We start from the raw sequence: 22921 nt of genomic DNA on the forward strand, positions 1-22921 counted from the left end.
CTGGAGTTTTATTGCAAAAAGGAAGTCAAGGTACTGAATAGCCCATTTCTTTCTTTAGCAAGACATTGGCCAATGCTGAATTGAAATATAATATCTTAGAGAAACAAGCCTATGCATTGGTGAAAGCAATTAAAGATTTCAGAATCTATGTTTTGCACTCTCACATTGTTGCATACGTCCCAAATGTTGTTATTAAAGATATTCTTACACAAGCCGATCCAAATGGAAAAAGGGGAAAGTGGATAGCAAAACTATTGGAGTATGATATTGAGATCAAACCCACCAAGTTGGTAAAGGGTCAAGGCCTAGCCAAATTGTTGACCCAGTCAAATCTGGACTGTATTGATATTAATTTAAGCACAGAAATCTCAGAAATTTTTGAAAATGAAGAGGAATTGGTCCAGATAAATGAAAAATTCTTGATCTCAGAATGGTACAAGGATATAGCATTTGTTTTGCAGCATAATAGAGCTCCTGATAATCTTTCAAAATCCAAAGCTCGGTTTACCAAATTGAAATCTCTCAGATATTTTGTGTACGACCAAAATTTGTTTTGGAAGGATGCAGGAGGAATATTGTTAAACTGCCTCATTGAAGAAGAAGTTGATAAGGTAATTGATGAGTTTCATAAAGGGGATTGTGGAGGACATCACTATTGGAAAGCCACTGCAAACAAGATCTTGAGAGCTGGCTATTTTTGGCCAACTATGTTTAGAGATATCTATAAAAAGATAGCCACATGCCATGAATGTCAAGTGTTTGAAGGAAAGAGAAAGCTTATGCTAATGCCCTTGGTTCCTATTTATGTTGAAGCACCGTTCCAGTAGTGGGGATTAGACTTTATAGGGGAAATACATCCTCCTTCATCAGGACAGCATCGCTGGATTCTCACAGCCACCGATTACTTTACAAAATGGATAGAGGCAATACCCACAAGGCAAGCAAATGATTCAGTGATTATTTCTTTCTTAGAAAACAATATATTATCAAGATTTGGTTGCCCAATCAAGATCATTACAGACAATGCTCAAGCTTTCAAGTCAAAAAGAATGATAAATTTTTGCCATCAGTATCATCTCTCCCTTGGACATTCTACTGCTTATTATCCACAAGGAAATGGTTTGGCTGAGTCATCAAACAAAAGTCTTGTGAGAATCATTAAGAAGCTGCTGCAAGAAAATAAAAAAGCTTGGCATTTGAAACTGAAATATGCTTTGTGGGCTGACTGGATTTGCACAAAGAGGTCCATTGGAACATCACCATATGAGCTAGTATACAGAGTAGAGGCTATATTTCCAACATCCCTCGGAGTACCAGTAATGAAGCTGATTCAAGGACTAGAAGAGGAACCAAATGCTATACAACGAAGGATCAATCAACTAATAGCTTTACAAGAGAAAAGAAATGAGGTGTTTGACAGTCATCAACAAAACCAGAACAGGATCAAGAGAGCATTTGACAAAAAGATCAAAGAAGTTACATTCCAGATTCATGATAAAGTCTTGAAATGGGAAGCTAGAATTGAGGAGAAAGGTAAACATGGTAAATTTGAAAATTTGTGGAAAGGGCCATATCAAATTTCTGCTTTCCATGGGAATAACACCTACATTCTACAATAGATTGATGGAACACCATATGTTGGAGGACCTGTTAATGGCAGGTTCCTAAAGCATTACAATTGATTGAATTTCTGCCAAGTATCTCACAAACATTGTATATAACCGTTTTATTAGTCTTTCTTTGTTGCAAATAAATGACAAGCTGAACAGGAAGCTCAAGCCCGAGGTGAAGGCTCACAAAGCTAGAAAGGGATGCTTGTCAACTCTGTTTAAGTTTTCATAAGTTGGACAAAGCACTGGACCTGCAAGTTCTTAGTGTACTACAGGAGCACACTATCCCAAGTGGAGCCACTGTTATCACTTAGAACTAAAAATTTGATGCATATAATTTTCTATCCTAGCCCGATGACAAAGGTCTGTGTTAGTTTAATTTAGTTTTAATTTCTTCCCTTAGAATTTGGAGTTTTAAAGAGTTTTTAACTCAAGTCATTCTCAACTCCCATTGGTCCTCCTCTACCCATCATTGTTTTGTAGCCACCGTGTCTTTTAGTAATTTCGCAGCACAATTCCAATGCAGCAGTTTCGCAGCGCAATCATGATTAAGCAGTTTTGCAGCGCATCATGATTAGGTAGTTTCGCAGTGCATCATTAAAATTTAAAACTAACAGTGCTGCGAAATCATGGATTCGTACTTCTGCAGCGAATCTTTCCCGAAATATCAAGTCCGTTAGGTGAGTCATCAGCCATGTCTTCTCATGTCAGTTCATATATCTCTCCTATCACGTTTTAACGCTCATTGCCATTATCACCACCATTAGATCTGTTGATACGCATGTATTATCATTCCCAAGAAATTTCACCGTGCATAAGCCTTAATGATGGTCGTAAGTCTTGCATGAATGATAAATCTGCAAGATTATGTCTTGAAAGGTTTTAAGCGGAAAGATTCAAAATTCAAGCGAGGCTGATAATCAAGCGAGGCTGATAATCAAGCGAGGCTGAATTCAAAAAGAAGCTGAATCACAATTCCAACTGGAGCTGGTAGTCTTTGTGTGCGAAGATTTGGAAGAATCCATGGAGAAAAAAGAGCACAGATCCGGTAAACCTCTAAGGACTGAACCCGAGGGCCTGGATATAACGCTGAGAGATGAAGGGGTGAAGAAAGCGTTTAAAAACGCCGGGTGCTGGAACTTTTGCAAAAAGCTACAAGGAGGACATGCACAGGTAACTAAAGAATTTGCACTAAACTTCACTGGTTTGAATTCAAAGGTAGCTATGTTAGAAGTGCAGGTTTCTCCAGAGGTGATATCTGCTGTGACAGAGATCCCAAGGGGACAAGAGGAATGGTTCAAAAATTTCAAATTTGACATGAATCCTTGTAAGGAGTTTTTGAAGGACGCATATGTAAATGAAGATTTAAGTAGAGGAGTGCCCAGGAATTATGTCAAAGAACATTATGCTCTCTTACTCACCTGCATACAAAAATATTTGACTTGTGAAGGAAGGTATAACAAGGTTTATTCTTACCATTTCAAACTACTTTTGCATTTCACCGGGAAGGTCTCCATAGACTTACCGTTTTATCTCTTCCGTAGTTTGAGTAAGATGTGTGATAAAGTTCAGCTGAGAAAAGAGGATTCTGAAACCTCTTTGTTTCATCATGGTTTGATCAAGCTGCTGGTTTTAGATGGCCTCCAAAAGATAGACAGAGACTGGAATTCTTTTATTTTTATGGCTGGATTCCAAAGCAAGACTGGCCTCACTCCACAACCGGCCAGAGATTTTACAATAGCTGAGCTCCAAAAAGAAGCAAGAGCTAAAAGGGTTCCAAAGCCACAACTAAGAAAACCAGTGAAGCCACTAATCATTCAAGATCAACCTCAGCAATCAACCAAGGAAAAAGCTCATGGTAAGAAGACTATACCTGAAACAAGCACATCTGAAGTAGTCTCAAGGGTAAGAACAAGAAGCCAGATAAATAAGGAAAAAGGTAAAGCTGTAGCAGTTGAAGAGAGCCCAGTGTCCAAGGCAAATTTGAATGATTTATTACAGGCCATTGAATTCGAGCAGTCTCTACCAGTCCAAATTGAATTGATGCAGTCAGAACAAGAAGGTACCAAGAAATCCAAGGCTTCAAAAAGGCTTAAATTTGATGAGCCAGCTGAAGAATTCATTTTTAAACCTAGAAGAACTATGACAAGGAGATTCCAGCAAGTACAGGAAGCACTACCGAGAACAGAGGAAACAGGGGAAGGAACACAAAAAGACACAGGCAGAACCTTTATTACAGTTAAAGAAAACAATATAGCAGCCTTGAAGAGCCAATTAGAGTCAGCCAAGTATGAGATTGCTAAATTGAAGAAAGCCGCTAGAAAGCATGCGGCCATACATGCAAAATATTATAAAACCTTATGGGAAGGAAATGAAGCTGTAAAAGCTCAGTTGAATTCAGTGGTTGATGGCCATACACAATTTCACACCTGGACAGTACCAGCAATCAAAGAAGCTAAGTATATCAGAAGGATTAATATGCAACTGAGAGCTGGGAATAGAGCTATGAGGAAACAAATTGAAGATTTGAAGACACAACTAAGCCAGCTACCTACTAAATGAGTTTTCTTTTTAAAAAAGGTTTTGTTTCAAATTTTTGACAAATTTGCTTAATCTTACTTTTCTGAAGAAATATAATCCCTGTTCAACATGTGGAAAGTCAAAGGGAGTTTTTTGGCAATCAAATACTCGGTTGATAAAGATCTCGGGTCAAAGGCAAACTGTTTCAAATAACTCAGCAGTTTCATAGCGTGCTACGAAACTGCTGAAGATGTTGTTTTTAATGCAAGTCAAGTAGTTTGAATTATAAGCGGGAATTTCGAAAGGGAAACGTCTAAAGGGTGTGCAAAACATCAGCTAGAGCAAACAACAGTCAATCAGGTCAAGACAGATGGATGTTTAAAAGGGTTGAATATTCAAATCCAATGTTGAATTTTTGTCATAAAGCTCCTTTATCACAGTTCAAAATATATCAAACGATTTGCCTGCAAGGAATTTTTGCCTGTACACATGTTCATCAAAAAAGCTTACAACGCATCAAGGACGTGACAGTATTCCACATCTTGGGTAATTAAAGGCTAAAGAACATGCTTCTGTGCATTCGAAGATTTTGGAAAAAACTGAAGCCGAGAAGAAAGGGTAACCTCCTAATATTTCTGAGCAGTTAAAAAGTCTCAACATCCAAGTTCAACATGGGACATTAAATACCCATCTCAGCCATCTCAGCCAAACTGAAAGAGGACCAGGTGTCAAAGAATGAGGAGAAGCCATCATGCATATAATATGGAGTTAGAGTCATAATAGATTTAGAACTCTAAAAAAGCTCCAGTCAGCACTTTATTGTATTTATTAGTTAGTTAAATAGTTGATAGGTGTCATTAGAGGTAGTTATCGAATTCCCCTCATGCTGGAGGAGGAATCTCAATTAGTTAGAATAAGAATTCTATATATAGCTGAAACAGCAATGTAATGAGGGTTGGAAAACTTTATAACAGAGCATTGTATTTGGCTTATGTAAAGACAGAGTTTCAGTAATATAATTTGGCTTTACTTCTCAGGATTCATGAAGGATTTCTATGTTCAGAATGTGTGATCTTTTCCTTTCCTTAATTTTTTACAGTTGTATAGATGTATAATCACTCAGAATTCACTGATTGTGCTCTGATTTCCTGTATGCATTTATAAACTGTGGTTCCATATGAGTTGTGTTCTGAATATTCAAATGCTGAATGCCCTGACTTCTATGTAAAGTCAAGATCATTGTTTATTAAGGTGTTGTTGACTCCATAGGCCCAATGGAAACTTGTTTAATGTTTTTCCAGCATCCATATTTGTCTCAGTTATTTCACAAAGAGTTAGCCATCTTATCTTAATTAAAATCACAAACCCATCTAGAGAGAGCCCTCTCAGGTTGAGGAGGCTAAGCCTCAGCCTAAAGTAGGTTTGAAATAGTTACTTAGAGTCAACCTGACCAGCAGCCTATCAGGGTCTGATTTTGAGATAACAACTTCAACGATTTCTTTTCAAAATGAAAGGTAGACTAAGACGACACTTTCAATTTCGAAGAAAACTACTTTTGAAACTTCAAATATTGACAATTCAAATCAAATACAATGGCAAAAGTACAATAGACTATCTAGAAGAGGAAGACTTTACGACACTCTTCTTTTCGACTCACAATGACAGTTACGACACTTCTTTGCATCAAAAACGATAGTTCGATTAAGCTACTCTTGACAAAGGAGGACTGTAAATGATGAAAAATACATAAAAACATTCACAAATCTTGATCAATGGAGGCTAAATAATGTGAAGGAAGGAGGCTTCAACAATGATATATTGATCATAAGCAGAAAAAGTACTGAATAGAGCTGAAAACAAGGAGGAAAAAACCAAATTCCAAAGAGAGAAATAGTATCATTCAGTCATCGCACCTGTCTTTAAGGGAAACAAGGATGCATCTCACCTGCAACACATGGGAGGTGTGATGCATACAGGCTACCAGTTATAGACAATGCGATGGACTAGGGAACGAAACTGAGTTTGGTTTTCACTCAAAATTTGCAGCTAAGATCAGTGATTTAGGTTAAGCTATGATAGACAGTAAAAACAAAGTCAGAGGTATGATCTTATGAGGTTATTGAGCTACCACAAGGGCGCTTAGGATGTTTGCAAGACAGGTGCTCATTTCATAAACCAACCCAGAGATTGACTAAAGTAGCATTGATCTACTTTGCACTTGCATAGCAAGGGCAATTTGAAGGCTAGCTGGCTTAACTTCAGGCTTTGTCTGTAGTTTATAAAGCAAACAACAGTAACAAACAAACAAACTATTTGCTCCCCAGCGGAGTCACCATTTTGTTTCCGGGAAAACTAGTGTCTTTTCGATTTGCTAGTCCCACTAAGACGGGTAGCTATCTTAGAAACAAACAATTCAAAGCGCTTCAAGATTTCCTTTATGTATGATAGATAAGAGAGAAGCAAAGAGGACCAACCTGTATCTTCCGCTTGGCTCCTTGCTTGTTTCCTCTCTCCCTTGATAGAGCTTGCCACTCTTCTCCTACTTGTCCTGCTTTAGAGAATACCTGTAGAGGCAAAGCAAAAAAACACTATCAAAGCATCTCAATCTATGATATCATAAACAATGCAGAATCAGAAATACATTGACCATATAATTGCATCTACAAATAACAAGATTCACAAATACACGATTATATGGAGGAAAACTCAAAGAACTTTATTGATAGTAGAAATAGAAGAGAGGATTACAACCCAGCTGTCTGATCCAGCATCATCCTCCCAGCATGAAAGCCCTCTTCACCTCATGAAAAGCAAGATCACCCAACAATAAAATGTTTCTTCTCAAAGAGAAACCAATAGCACTTCCTTACAAATTACAAAATTCCAGCCTCTAGATCTCTCAAATGAGGGATCCATTTATATATATTTGCAGAGGGGTGAGTCAACTTCTGGGTTTTTGATTAGTGTCATTTCACTGATAGTTCTTGGTTCCACTTGGAGATTTCAATGATCTCTTACTCATCCCTAGGCTAATTCAGAGAGGCAAGTGTCATATTAGAAGTTTGTAGAAGATTCTCTAGGTTTCCACTTAGCAAACTATCTCTGCCATTTGTTTACTCTTTCCCATCACACCCCACAGAAGGCTCTTTCAGTATGCATCGCACCTGACCAGTGTAGCAGCTAGTATGCATCATACCTTGACCATGGAGCAGTCTGTATGGTCCAGTTTTGGCCAGTTCTGAGTGGTTTTTTAGGTGGAACATCTGGGAAATGATGTAATCAGTTGACCATGATTCTTTAGGGTGTGAAACAACACTTTTAGGGGTTTAAGAGCCCTTGGTTTATTGACATATGTGATTAGGGTTGCAGTGCCCAAATATGTCTATAACAAGGTCTAACCGGACATTTCGACATAGACAAAACATTAAAGCAACTCAACCATTTTTATTATTGGCCAAAAATGCAAAGGGATGTGGAAAGATTTGTGACCAGATGTAAAGTGTGTCAGTTGGAAAAAGGACACAGTCAAAATACGGGACTTTACACACGATTTCCCATTCCAAGTAGACCGTGGGACTCAGTCAGCTTGGACTTTGTCTTGGGTCTACCAAAGACACAGTAGGGTTATGATTCGATGATGGTAGTAGTGGACTGATTTTCGAAGATGGCGCATTTCATCCCTTGCAGAAAAACCACCGATGCCACTCGGCCCACTTGTTCTTTATAGAGATCGTCAAGCTACATGTTCTACCTAAGTCCATTCTCTCTGACAGGGACATGAAGTTTACGGGGAACTTTTGGCGCACCCTGTGGAAGAAGATGGACACGCAGTTAAGTTTTAGCTTTGCTTATCACCCGCAAACTGACGGGAAAATAGAGGTGGTAAGCAAAAGTCTAGGGAACCTACTACGAAGTTTGATTAGTGAAAATTCGTGAATGTGGGATTGAGTACTTTCCCAGGCAGAGTTTGCTTATAACGACTCACCCAATCGCAGCACAGCTTACAGTCCTTTTCAAATCTTATATGGTATGCATCCTTGCAGAGTACACGAATTACGAGATCTAGGAAAGCAGGAAAGACAAAGCGCTGATGGGGAGGATTTCGCTAAAGCGATGAATGATTTACACGAGCAGGTGAAAATAAAGTTGCAGGACAGCAGTCAAAAATATAAGCAGTGAGCAGATTTGAAATGGAGAGAGGTGCAGTTTAATGTAGGGGATGAAGTCCTCGCACACTTGCACAAGGAGTGTTTTCCTAGAGGTGCATATAACAAGCTAAAGTACAAAAAGATAGGCCCCTACAAAGTTCTCCGAAAATTTTCAGCAAACGCTTATGAATTACAGCTGCCACCAGGAATAGGCATCTCGCCCATCTTTAATGTGGCAGACCTGTTTCCATACACTGCTGATCCAGAAGAAGACAGTACCGCATGGCCTACATGGGACACACAAGATGGAAGTGATACTTGGATGAGACAAATGCCTTATGCTCAACCCCTCGAGATCGAGAGGATCCTCGACACTCAGGTGGCCAAGAGAACTCGGCGGAAAGAGTATCTGCAATATCTGGTCAAGTGGAAGAATCATCCTATTGACGACAGTTCGTGGCTTAATGCTAGATAGATAGAGCAGGCAAGTTATTCAGTGGAGAAGCTCATGGACCAGAGTCATGAATTTTTCTTACCCTAGGACCTTGATGCAGGAGCATCCAGCTAAGGGCATCATGACCGGGTGTTGGTCTCAGCTAAGAAGGATAGGTTAAAAAACTTTTACTTTCATTTACGTTTGATGAATAAAACAGTGTCTAGGAATTAGTTTGTTTTATTATTAATTAGTTAAGAAACATTAGAAACAGTACAGTTAGGGTAATGTCACAACAGTTGCATTGTTTTGTCATTTTCTTAATCCATCTTACAGGTGTTTGTTCATAAACAAAAAGTGTAATATTGTAACTCCTACAGTACTTTTGTAACTCCTACAATACAAGAAAACCGAACAAGATTATCAACCATGTAACTATAGAGGGTAACTGTATGGAATCGAGAACAGTTTTAGTAACTGTTCTAGCACAATATAAAAGTCAATGTAATACAATCATGGAGGGGTTCAACATGTGCAAATAGAAATAAAATACAGAGAATAATTTCTTTCATTCGAAAACATTTGAGTCCATCTGTAACAGTTATTTTTTATATTCATTTACTTTTTCCCTTAATTATTGAGCAAGCTAAACTAAGTAAATACTGTGCATTCCTATACTTTTCATTATTTCCTTTCTTAAAGAATAGAACGCAGGTAAAGAAAATTGCACGAGTATTTCCAGTACGAAGGCTGGAAATCAATATACAGAGTTTAGAAATGAAAGAGCTGAGCACATCATGAACAGTTTGACCAAGAATGAGAATATAAACGCTGAGAAACAAAACCCAGGACAGAGGTAACAAAGTATAACCAAATACACTATTTAATTCTTTTCATTCCAACAACAAAAGATATTTGTATACATATAACAGTCCAGGGATAACCCTTAGAACGGTGGAAGAACCAAATGAACCAGCAAAACCCTAATGGCGAGGGTTTTGGACAACCACCCTCCAAAATAGTGTTTTACAATTACAAAATTGTGGAATACAAACAAGGGTTTGTACCAAACTAACCCAGGTCACATAGCGACGACAGAGGAGAACAAGCGAACAAGGACTGGGACTCTGCCCAGCAAAACTGATAGAGACCAATAGTAAAAAAAAAAGTTGATAACAGTGGCAGAGCCTACCCGGAAAAAGCCGTAGTGCTTTCACCAACCACACCAAGGAACGAACCCCCACCTATGCAAAAAAAACAAGGCGACATTGTCAGCCAACTGTCAACAGAGAAAAGGTGGAAGCAAATGAAGAGTAAGGAATTGTATGTACAGTAAACCAAATTGTTTACCTGGAGGTTTAGTCACGTGGAAAAAATGCAAACCCACTAAGCCACAGTCCACGGTGACATCCTGAGACGAACGAGTCATTCTTGTTAGAACAGGAGGAAGACAGAGAGGGAAAACAGATCATGGAGAGACAACATACCTGAAAAGAACTGCGAGCAGAGGAGGCCACCACGATTGTGACCTGTAGCATGCAAACCCATTAACCAAATTTAACAAGCAGAATAACCTCAATAAAACAAGAACAGTGGAGCAAATATAAGTTTAGCAACCGAACAGACAAATATAGTAGCCTTCTCTTACACAAATGATCGGAACCGTCACACTGTGCCCAAGGAACCGAGCAACAAAGCCACCAAAACAAAAGAAGGTGCCATACCAACAAGCAGCACAACCCATAGTTGGGCGCATGCAGATCCGTGGCTTAGCTCCATACATTTTCAGCACGAAACCTCACTTCCAGACCAAACCCTCAGTGTAGCAAAGTCACAAGAACGAAAAAATGAAGAAATGACATAGAAGGCAGGGTTTTGGTATAAACCAAAGAGCGGGAAACGGTAACTGAGGCAAGTACTGCCAGCACTGCAGAATTAAATTCCAACATAAATGCCATCCAACACAATCTAGAACCATCCCATGATTAACCCCTAATCCCAAGTGTTAAGTCCCAAATCATTACTTAATCATTTAATTTTTTATTAGCGCAATCACATATTATTGTCAACTATTAGAGTGTGGAATTGCAGGCTGGTCCCATCATCTAATACTTCATTTTAGTGACACTGCAACACTTCTTTGATATTGAGGTAGCATTTAAATGTTTACGATTATTTACAACCACTACAACATCTTACACATATTGGGCTGCTAAGGGAAATTTTTTCTTTTTAGTTTTTAAATGAATCCTAAAATTAAAATGTTCCATCTCTATCAAATCTCACTTTCAATTCAAAATTACAACTTTTTTTAAAAACATCACTTTGAAAACTAACACACTTGTAACACAAACAAAATTAATTTTCACACAACAAAACTATTTTCCATTCACAAATATGATGCACATATATAGTTGGATTGAGATCAAATTGATTCTAACATTATATAGAGGAGTTGAGAGGATCTCTCAAAAACCACCTACAAATATCAAACCAACTCAAAACTTACCATGGATGAATTATCATCAAAGTCCCTCCCTTAATGGTTACATACCAAATGCATATTAGAATTCACATATAGCTCACATGTGTTCAACGGCACTTCTACCCACTCTTAAATGTCACAGACCATGCTCTTTCTTTGCCACAATGTTCTAGCTTCCAAGTTGACTCATTTAAGGTACAACTATCTCTCGCAATAATTGAGGAAATTGTAACATCAAACAAAATCGATTCTTCCAAATTACATACTTGACAATAATTGTAAGGAAAACTAGCCAAGTAAATGAACCATTGTATGGGAATGTTCTGATATGTCAGATGGCATAGCTTGTTTTCTCTAGCATTTATCTAGAATAGTTGTCTCAGCATTCAATGTGTTCAAATATTTAATCATACTGTAATGCACTTGACCTGTGAGAATAACAGAGTGCCTAAAATACAAAACAATATTACCAGAAATACAGAAATATCACATGAATTGAGACAAGCTACAAGGATATTTTATTATTCAGAATCATATTACAATGTTCACTTGCCTTTTCAAGGGGGAAACCTCCAACATAGCAGATCTTAATTACAATAGCACCCGATGATTCTTCACTTGATATCTAAGACTATTTATAGCTTTATGACATCCAAACCCCTAACTACTACTCGTCCCTTGCATAATATGGGTTAAACATTTTATTTATTAACTATGGCCTATTTATAACTAATTTTGGTCCCTTTTATATAATGTGGGACAACCACTTACAATTATTATTACTTGGATAACCACTTACGAGCTTTATTGAGTCAACTAATTAACTATGACCCTAACTAGGCCCCTTGGGCTTATTACATAAATAAGGGGTTAAGGTTGGAGCCTAACATGCCCTCCCCCATCAAAAACAACCTTATCCTCGAGGTTGAAGTTGTGGAAACTGCTGAAGGATAGTGGTGAGTTCCCATGTCGCATCTTCTAGAGAAGTTTCTTTCCACTGGATGTATTTCACGAGTATCGAAGACCTATTCGAGTCAGAGCCAAAGTGAGCCTTCATCATCTAATTATAGAAGACTTGTTTGAACCTTGCAATTTTTCCCCACAACTTTCTTGAGGCAAGATACATGGAAGACTCAGTGGATTTTTTAAGTAGTCAGCAAGGCAATTTTGTAAGCGACTATGCCTATATGTTGAAGTACTTGATAAGGCCCATAGAAATTTGGTGTTAGTTTTTGGTAGCTCTTTTCTTTGAGATAGGTCTACTTATAAAGTTGGAGTTGCACGAACACCTAGTCACCAACTTGTAATGACCACTCGGAATGATGTTGTTCAACAACCTATTGCTTCATTCTATTCTAAGCTTGATGTATATTATCTTTGAGATAAGCGATCATGGTGGCACAGTTTTGCAAGAGCTCATCGTTTGCCTATACTTTGGAACATCAAGGGATATAAAAATCTGGTGAAGGTGGGAGTTGGCCATACATTGTCTCATATGGTATCATCTTGGTGGCTTCATGATAGATAATATTATAACACCATTTAGCTAAAGGAAACCATTGTACCCATTGATTCTTATTGTTTGAAGTGAAGAACCATAGATAGGTCTCCAAACATTTGTTGACTACTTTTGTTTGACCATTAGTTTGGGGATGATAAGTTGTACTTAGTTGGAGTTGTATGCCCTGTAGCTTGAAAATGTCCTGCGAAAATTTGTTGGTGAAAGTGAGGTCTCGATTAGACACAATGGAAGTCGGCATGCCATGCACTTTAAATATTTGGTTCGTGAAAACTTGGGCCACTAATATTGAAGTAAATGGGTGTGTAGAGTGAAAAAATGAGAATTTTGGAAAGTATGTCAACAACTACCATGATGAGTGATTTTTTTCCTCACTTTGGGAGACCTGTAATGAAATCCATGGAAACATTTGCCGAGATAGATGTAGGGAGTAGAAATGGTTGTAACTTTCTCGAGATCTTGATCATTTCCCTTGTGTTGCGTTGGCATACATGGAATTCACCTAAAATAGTAAGAATGCCATTCTTCATGTTAGTACAAAAGGAAGAGTGGCATGCTCATGCATAAGTATTCTGAAAACCTGAATGTTTTGCGACCAAAGAGGAGTGCAACTCTTCCAAGATGTGAGTTTTGAGGGTGGAGGTTGGGGATATCACTACCCAATCCTTGTAACGAAGAACCTCATCCTTCAAAGAGTATTCCTCTGAGTAATTAGGATTTGCTCTTAATCTATTAATGAGATAGGACAGAAAGAAGTAGGAGAACCATTCATGAAGAGCTTCTTCAATCTAATCTAGTATGGGTAGAGAGAGGGATAAAAGGGTAACCTCATTCTCAAATTGGTGTGATAAGGCATTGACCACTACATTTCCATGCCCCTTCTTGTAAATTATCTCATAATAATATCCAAACATTTTTGTGAGAAATTTATTTTTTCGTGGCGAAAATAGGCCCTACTCAAGGAAATATTTTTGGCTATGATGGTCAACGTGGATTTGGAAACGATGCCTCGATAAGTATTTTTGCCAAGTGTCTACTACATGTAATATTGCCATCATTTCTTTATCATATGTAGATTGAACACTATTCTTTTCATTGAGTTATTGACTCGTGAAATCCAATGGTCTACCTTCCTGCATTAATACTCCGCCATTTCCCATACCTGAAGCATCACATTCATTCACAAAAGTTTTTGTAAAGTCTGGTAGGGCCAATATTGAAGTGGATCACATGGCCTATTTGAGAGCCAAAAAGTCCTACTGAGTTGTGTCAACTCAAAGAAATTATTTTTTCTTGAGAATATTAGTGAGGGGTTGGGAAATGTGTCCATAATTGTGGGAAAATTTACGATAGTAGCCTGTGAGACCCAAGAATCCCCTCAAACTCTTCAATATTTTTGGTTGGAGCCACTCTTGCATTTCTTGAATCTTTTTCGGATCAACCCTCATTCCTGTAGGATCCACAATGTGTCCCAAATACTCTACTTATTCCATGCCAAAGGAGCACTCTCATAATTTGACAAACTATTTATGATCTTGGAGCAGTTGCAATACTTTGTCAACATGTTAAAGGTGAGTGTCCCATGTTATGTAGTAGATGATAATGCCATCAAAAAGACCTAGATGCTTTTTCTGAGATACAACCTAAAAAGGTGGTTCATGAGGCTTTGAAAAGTGGATGGGATATTACAGAGATGAAATGGATGACCAAGAATTCATAATGGCCTTCATGAGTTCGAGAGGTTGTCTTGGCAATGTCAACTTCCTTCATTCGTATTGGGTGATAGATTGAGTAGAGGTCCATCTTGGTAAAAAAATTGGCACCATGCAGTTCATAAAGTAGATTATCAACTACTGGGATAGGGTATTTTTCCTTGATAGTGAGCTTGTTAAGGACAGTAAAGTATAGACACATGCGCCATTCACCATATTTCTTTAGAACCGTGAACACTGGATATGAATAAGGGCTTGTGTCAAGATGAATAACACCGACATCGAGGAGTTCCTTGATGATTTTTTCAATTTTAATCTTTTAGGAAAAATGATATCGATAGGGATGAACATTTGGCGGCTGGGTACCACGATAAAATGGATGCTATGATCATGTTCACCCCCTAGAGAGTGGGAGCTCCTTACGTTTGTCGAAGACTTGCTAGTGGCGAACTAATACCTATTGCATATCGGGATGAATGAGAGGAGTGGATTCAATGGAATGAATGGAATCAAATTGTGCTACTATCCCATGATGGGCCTTCTTTTAAAATCTTCTCCATTCGATGTGACCAAATCATAGTAGGAGCACTTTCCTGGAGTCCCTGCACTGTATGAGTGTGGTCATTTTTTTTAAAGCTCATATATAACTCGTGGAAGTCCATTCTGATACGGCCCACTGTGCAAAGCCATTCATCCCTAAGGACAATATCACAACTACCCATTTCAATGGAAAACATGTGGATTTTGAGGTGATAATCCCACATTTTAAGCTTAATATTTTCACATTGTCCTTCACATTTCATTGTCCCCCCATCAGCATAAGGAATGGGTAACTAGATATTGCCTTGATAAAACAATGAACTTATTTTGCTACCATCTTATGGACAAAGTTATGTGTGCTTCCATTATCAATCAACACCACTAATGACCGATGTTTAATAAAACCTCTGATTTTGAGAGTTTGGGGAGAAGAAATATCAACTAGGGTATGGAGAGAGATAACTGGCTCATTTGGCATAGCTAGAGTATCAGTGTTTGGGGTTGTTGGGCATTAACCCTCTTCCTCCTCATCCATTTTAGTGGTTGAAGCTTCATCGGTGGAACTATTCTCAATAGCATTAATTTAGAATAATTTTGGTTCCTTACATTTATGTCCCGAGAGTATCTATCATCACAATAATAGCAAAGTTCTTGTTTCATTCTTTTTGGCCATTTCTATCAGCGACACTTTTTGAACCTTCAGTGTTTGGTTGAGGCTCGTAGTTAGGTTGGATGTTCCTGTGCGATGAAATTTGGATGATTGGATTGGGCATTTAAAGTGACTTCTTCCTATACAACCTTGTTGCATGCTTCCAACCAATTAGTTGGGTGATGAATTCTGACATGGGCTTGGATGGCTTACTTTAAGCCATTGATGGAACATTCCAAGTGAAAGGCATCTCCTAGTCCTTCAATATGGATGGCCAAGTTTTCAAGGGATACAATGTAGTCCCATTTTGTGCCCATTTATGTGAGGTTAGTGAGACAACCTAGAAAGTGACATTCTTGATCAAAATGATCACAAATGGATTTTGAGAAAAATTTCCATGTTGGTCTCCCTGGATAGCATTTTTTATGCCACTATCACCACTGCCAGTGCTCTTGGTCAAATTAAAGAGCTCCCACATGTAGTTTATTTTCATATTCACAATATTGTTAGGGAGGAAATATTATTCCATTTGTGCCACCCATACTACTGGGTTATAATCATTAAATTTGTACATGTCCAAATTGGGTGTATGGTGGCTTGAATATTGGTGACATCCATGGAAGTGAATGTGATTTTTGGACAGCGGATCCCCCCATAGCGGGGTTTTGGGACCTAAAGCCCAAGTTTTGGGCTAATGTAATATAAAGACCCCACAAAATGTGAGCGCAGAGCGCAATATTCTAGGAAAGTCCGCCCTAAAATATTGTAACTTAATATAGAATGTGTCGGCCTACCCATGGTTCGCAAACCATGGGAATGTATAAATAGAGCGAGGCTCTAAGGGTAGAAGGGAGTTTTTTTGGGAGTATTAGTCTTAAGCATTATGGGTTTTTGAAGGAGAAATTGGCTCCGAGTCTGTAAGTCTGAGTCGTGGTTAGTAGTAGTAAGAAGAGGCTCTGCAGCTGTTACACTAAAAAATGTCACCTTGACTACTTACAGTTAGTATGGCTCAAATCAACAGTCATGCTACCCTCTTAGGCAAGTCTCATGCCTCTGTTATCCATCTCAAACTCAAAGAAGAGAGAAAGTCTTGTAAAAACTATGTTTATCTCTGGGGTCGCAGGTTCTCTCTAGCCTTACCTGCGGGGACGCTGACCATGTTCACAAAATCTGCGTCCATGGACGCTCTGTATATTAAGGGACAGGTGCGTCCCTTTGTAAAAGGCAAAATGCGCGAGTTTTATCTTGAAAAAGTTACTTGTGGTTACTTCTAGAACATTCTAGAGGTCGGTTTGATGAAATGGATGCGCCTCCAGTTGGTTCATGTATCTCTATTAAGGGGGAACTTATCCCATCAATAAGGGAGCTATCCCACCCAAAAAGGGGGATGATCCCATTGATAGTGGACCTGAATAACCTCTTTACAGCACTATAAATAAAGACATTGAGCCAGAGGGAGAGGAGGTTGGAGCTGTACATTTTCTTTGGGTAAATGCTGCAGGATTTAGGTCTTCCATTAGAGCCTTTGTGAGGAGAGATTGTCTTTACTTGATTCTACTTGGAAGAGGGTGAGCTTTGTCAAAGTAGAGGAAAACCCTTGATGGACCCTGGGAGGAACTTGCACAACACCAAGGCCAGGTTGTAAGAGTTTCTTTGTTTCGTTATTAATACAAACGGGTTTATTTTTCTCAATAGCTTGTGTTAATGAGTTATTTCATGTGTTCCTTGGTCTGCATGTTGAATATATGTTTTATTATATGAAATACAAGTGCTTGGTAATTGTTTGATTGTTTGTGGTTGCAGGAATTGACTTGAAGGAGGAGCTCATCCGGATCGTCAAGAACGGACTTCAACAACAGCGTTTTGGAATAAGGTAAGCCTAAACACTTGTAGTTTTCATGTTGTAAAAGGTGTATTTAGAGAAAGATCACTCCATTTTGTCTTGTTTGTCATTAGAACGTCTTAGACTTCTAGGAAGGTCAGTCGTGTCCGCACCCTTGACAAATTCCGTGTGACAAATTGGTGGCCGGAAGTGAGATGTTTTCCTTCATGGATGGTTTCTCAGGCTATAATCAAATCAATATTCTACCTGCCGATCAACCAGAAACGGCATTCATTTGTCCATGGGGGACATTTGCTTATTGCAAGTTACCTTTTGGGCTTAAGAACGCCGGCGCTACTTTTCAACGGGCGATGTCTTATGCATTTCATGACATCAAGCACATTGTGCAACCCTATCTCGATGATTTGCCTGCTCATTCTTTACGTCGAGCTGACCACCTTGTCCACCTACGAGCAATCTTTCTGAGGTGTAGGCATTATCGAATTCGGTTGAATCCCCACAAGTGTGTTTTCTGTATAGAAACAGGTCGATTGCTGGGATTTGTTGTTTCAAAAACCGGCATTCGCGTCGATCCCTCGAAAGTCGAGGCTATCATCAAATTGCCTCCTCCTTCGAGTTTGCGCCAACTCCAAAGTTTGCAAGGGAAAGCGAACTTTTTACGCTGATTCATCCCAAACTACGCCGAGGTCACTAAAGGTTTTACACGGTTGTTGAAACAGAACGCACAATTCTTTTGGGACGAGATTGCCCAACAATCTTTTGATGCATTAAAACACGCGTTGACCCATGCACCGTTATTGCATCCTCCCAACTACAACCAGGACTACTTCTTATACCTCGCAGCTTCGCATTCCACCATTGGAATGGTGTTAGTTCAAGAAGATGAATTCAAAGCAGAGCATGTGATATATTATCTTAGTAGAACCTTAAATCCCACTGAGTTAAAATATTCGCATGTGGAGAAATTGGCCCTGGCAGTCGTTCAAGCTGTCCAGCGTTTTCGTCACTACATTCTTCTTCGCAAAACTACGGTTATTTCGGATTGCAACCCTATGATTTATATATTGACAAAACAACTGCTAGGGGGCAAGTACTCTAAATGGATTGTTATCCTGCAAGAGTTCGACTTGGAGTTCGAGAAGTCCAAGTCTAAGAAATCTTTAGTTTTTGCGGAGTTGATGTGTGATTTCCCGAGTGCTGACACAGAGACTGTGGCAGAGGAGTCCATTGCCGACGAATCTTTGTTTCTTATTAGCACTTTAGATCCGTGGTATGGGGATATAATCATCTATCTCCAAACCCAAACCTTTCGGCCTGAAGCTTCCAAGGAAGACCGTCGAAAAATTCGGTTTCGATCCCAGCAATACAGAATTATCGGAGATACACTTTATCGCCGGGGGGCAGACTTAGTTTTTCGACGTTGTTTAACTCACGACGAGGCTGAGAGAGTTTTGAATGATTGTCACTCTGGAGCATGTGGCGGTCATATGTCTGGGTACGCCACAGCTCAGAAGGTGTTGCGCGCTGGCTATTTCTGGCCGTCTATGTTTAAAGATTGTATCCTTGCCGTCAGAACATGCCACAACTGTCAAGTGTTTGATCGAAAGATGCGCGCTCCACCTGCTCCTCTCCACCCTATAATTGCCGCTGGTCCATTCGCCAAATGGGGCATTGACTTTATTACTTGTAACCCTCACTCGGCCGGGGGGCATGCGTATATCATCCTCGCGGTTGATTATTTTACAAAATGGGCCGAGGCGATGCCTACATTCGACGCAAGCGGCAAGACAGCTGCACTTTTCGTATTCAATCATATCATAACTAGGTTTGGTGTCCCACAAGCAATCATTACTGACCATGGGAGCCATTTTCGAAACGTCATGATGACTGAGCTTACAAGCCAGCTTGGTTTGCGCCACGATAGCTCTACTCCTTATTATCCACAAGCCAACGGTTTGGTTGAGTCAATCAACAAAGTTCTAGTCATCATGATTCGACGGATCATTGGTATCCATCGAACGAATTGGCATAACATGTTATTTTCGGCGCTATGGGCATATCGAACTTCAGTGAAAAATTCAACAGGTTTCACCCCTTTCCAGCTAGTTTATGGCTTAGAAGCCGTGTTACCTATTGAATGCGAAATCCCATCACTTCAAATGGCTGTCGAATTACTTCCAGCTACTTCCGAAGAGGAGAAACGGTTATTATACTTGGCTAAATTAGATGAGACTCGACGTGACGCTACTTTAGCTATCGAGACTCACGCGAAACGAATGAAAGCTCAGTACGATAAAAATGTAACCCCTCGAAGTTTTTCGGAAGGAGACCTAGTACTATTATATGATCAAGCTAACGATAAGCTAGGTGCCGGAAAATTCGTTCCCATGTGGCATGGGCCCTACATTGTAAAGCGAAAGCTAGCAAAAGGGGCTTATGAGTTAGTTGATTTTGATGGGGACTCTTTGGGTAAACCCAGAAATGGACTTTACCTAAAGAGGTATTATGCTTAAAATGATGGGTATGGAGAAATTTTTAGATAGGTTAGATTTCCTTTCTAGCTAGCAAGTGTGTTAGTTTAGTCAGTGTGCTTAGCTTAGCGAGTGTGGTTTTTCGTCATTATTCTGGCTTATTTTGGTTTTACTCTTGATATTGTAGATGTCGACGCCTCTCCAAACATACATTGGATTTGCTGATGGTGCTTGTCGTAATACACGGAATATCTCTTCCGCAGCTTGGGTTATCTATTCACCCTCTGACGAGTTAGTTTCTATGCATGGGGTAAGCCTCGGTCAAACAACGAATAACATTGCAGAATACAGTGCAGTGGTTGAATTATTATCCGAATCTATTTCATTTGGAATTCGACGTTTGATAGTGAGGTTAGATTCTGAACTTGTTGTATTACAGCTTAATAGAGTTTATGCCATTAGAAATCCTGTGTTATTAAGGTTGTTTTTGAGAGTGCATCTCTTGGAACGTGAATTTGATTACATTGAATATCAACATATTCCAAGGTCCCTGAATACATTAGCAGATGCAATTGCTTCTCGAGTGTTGGACAGACATTTATAATAATCATGCAAGTAAATTTAAAAACATTTCATCATACATGTTAAACAAGATAAGCCGGTAATAGTGATATATATATAGATAGAAGTGTGTCAAAAAACATATACATCGTCTTCGATCATAGGTTGAAAACACCTTATGATCGGCAAAATGATAGTACAAAAAGTCAAAAATGTCACATGTGACTACAAAAGTGACTAGTCAATCACTGGTGGTGCTCTCTGTACGACACCACTGCGCGGGCTACCTTACGCAAAAATCTCCTAAACGGTCCAGGGACCGCGACTACGAAGCGCTGAAGCCTGATAGGAATGTCGTCCATAGTAGTCTCAGGTATATCTGCCGTGAGACGCTCTAGATCATGCTCCAACTCAGCTAGTACTTCTGCTGTCACATCCTGTGGGACCGGTACCGGTGCAGCTGGATGTAGTCTATCATAAGGCCGGAGGTTGGCTGGACGCTGTGGTCCAACATCTGCATTTTGAAAAAGTTTTACTATTAGTTTTGAGACGATATATATAAAAAATACATAACTAGAAAACTTGTGAAAATAAAAGTACCTCTGTCGTCCCATTGTTCTCCCTGTGGAAGAACCATGTCCGGATCACCTCTGAAATCCATTCCGGCATACGGAAAGTCCTGTATCACAAAAAGCTGGCCCTCTAACCAGTCAAAATAACTATCTGAGAATCGAACTACTGTCGCGCCCTCGTCAGGATGCCGGGCCATCACCGCAACCCATCGTATCAGCTTTGGCTGCCGAGGACCCAAGATATCAACAGTGAGTTGCTGAGGGATCAACATTGGAATTCTCTCCAAGGCAAAGCTCATGACTATAGGCCCATATCCAAAAGTCTTTAGTCATCCGTTCTTTGCCTTGGTCAGTTGGCTCTTCATATGAGCCGACACAGCTTCACACCAGTTGAAAATGGTGCCTTGGTAACAGTCAATTGCCATCCGCATTTGGGATCCGGAAGCAATGTGTAAAGCGGCCGCGCCGCAAATTCTGGTAACCGTGAACGCTATGACTTTGAGTTCCGGTAAAGTGATGTGTTTTATCTCTATGCCTTTTGAATGGTGAGCCCCACGTGTGCACCAATCCTCGCGGAGACTATCAAGGGATTGGCCACCCGGCCTAGTCCCCGCAAGACTGAGTTGCTCACCTCTGTTTGGCAAGCCAGTGAGAAAGTATACATCCGAGGGCTCTATCTCGAGCTGGTGCCCTCCTATGTAAAAGCATTGTTCTTGAACGTTCCATCGCTCAACCAGCCATTCCAAGAATCTTACATGGCCCCTCATGCCCAGTATGGTCCAATATTTGTATAATCCGCATGCTCTTAGGGCATCCAGGGAAGGTTGATGATTTATTGCAGCTTCATCTTCCTCTACATGCTCTCTTTCTCTCCAATCTAACATGATTAATGCCCTGCATATCAAAAATAGAAATTAGAAATTGATTTGGGAATTTTTGGTGGTTTTTTGAGAGAGTTGGGGTTTTGAATTGCGCGTTTCTCGGAAGACGCACCCCGGCTTTGTAGCACAGGGCGCCCGGACGCAGCTGGCCTGAAGGCGGGCTGCGTCTTCCGACCGTTTTCCCGTATGAGAAAAAGTCGGGGGACGCAGGTCACCCGAAGGGCACCTGCGTCCGCCGAGAGGCGCATTCCAAAACCAAAACCCCCCCAAAAAATAAAACTAAGACCTAAAAATTGATTCTAAACGGATAGAAATGCAGAGTAGGATGTGTAAAATACCTGGATGAGACGGCGTTCGATTCCGACGGTCAGATTTTCTGCAGCGACCACAGGAAGTTTCTTGTCAAAAGCTCCTTTTTCAACCTCAACAGTGAAACGGTAAAAATGACATGGTAAAAGGTCTTTTTATAGGTTTTTTGGATGAATTAGTTCATTTTTTACCATGAAAAGATGTTTTTGAATGTATTTTTGCCTATTTTAAACAGGTATGAGTAATGTGTTGCTTTTGTGCAGGACAAAGGGATTTCGAGGGAAATTGTAATTTTTCACAAACAAAAATATCAGAGTCATCTTTTAAGCCCTTTTCTGACTCCTAAAACATGAAAAGATCGCCGAGTGTTTCTTTTTCACTCGTTAAAACGGAATTAAAAGACGGTCCCCTTTTAGCTCTTTTCTGACCGCAAAATCAAGAAAAGATTGCCGGGTTTTTGTCGTTTCGAACTCGATAAGGAAATAAAACGACGTGTCCTTGATCGCTTTTTACTTTTCAGGTCAACGACACTATTATGAAAGTACTCCTTGGTCGCAAGATCAAGCGGTTCCCCCAGGTATTATTTTATACTTTTTCGGGCTTGAGGGACACAAATATACGAAAAAGTTCAACGTGGAGTCTCCTTTAGTTTTTTCAGACTCTCTAAA

General features: G+C 39.7%; 1 protein-coding gene across 1 annotated transcript in view; it reads left to right on the plus strand.

The window, feature by feature from the left end:
- LOC149234001 (uncharacterized) overlaps positions 1 to 8753 on the plus strand; it is an 84701-nt gene extending 75948 nt beyond the window's left edge. Inside the window, exons 3-4 of the mRNA XM_089368117.1 lie at positions 8174 to 8264; positions 8475 to 8753. Of these exons, the coding sequence (XP_089224243.1) occupies positions 8174 to 8264; positions 8475 to 8753 (370 nt within the window). The remainder of the gene's footprint in view (positions 1 to 8173; positions 8265 to 8474) is intronic.
- The last annotated feature ends 14168 nt before the right edge of the window (positions 8754 to 22921 follow it).

The sequence above is a fragment of the Pinus tabuliformis genome, chromosome 8 (assembly GCF_031772625.1).
Source record: "Pinus tabuliformis cultivar Carrire ecotype Pingquan chromosome 8, CPIR1, whole genome shotgun sequence".
NCBI classification, from domain to species: domain Eukaryota; kingdom Viridiplantae; phylum Streptophyta; class Pinopsida; order Pinales; family Pinaceae; genus Pinus; species Pinus tabuliformis.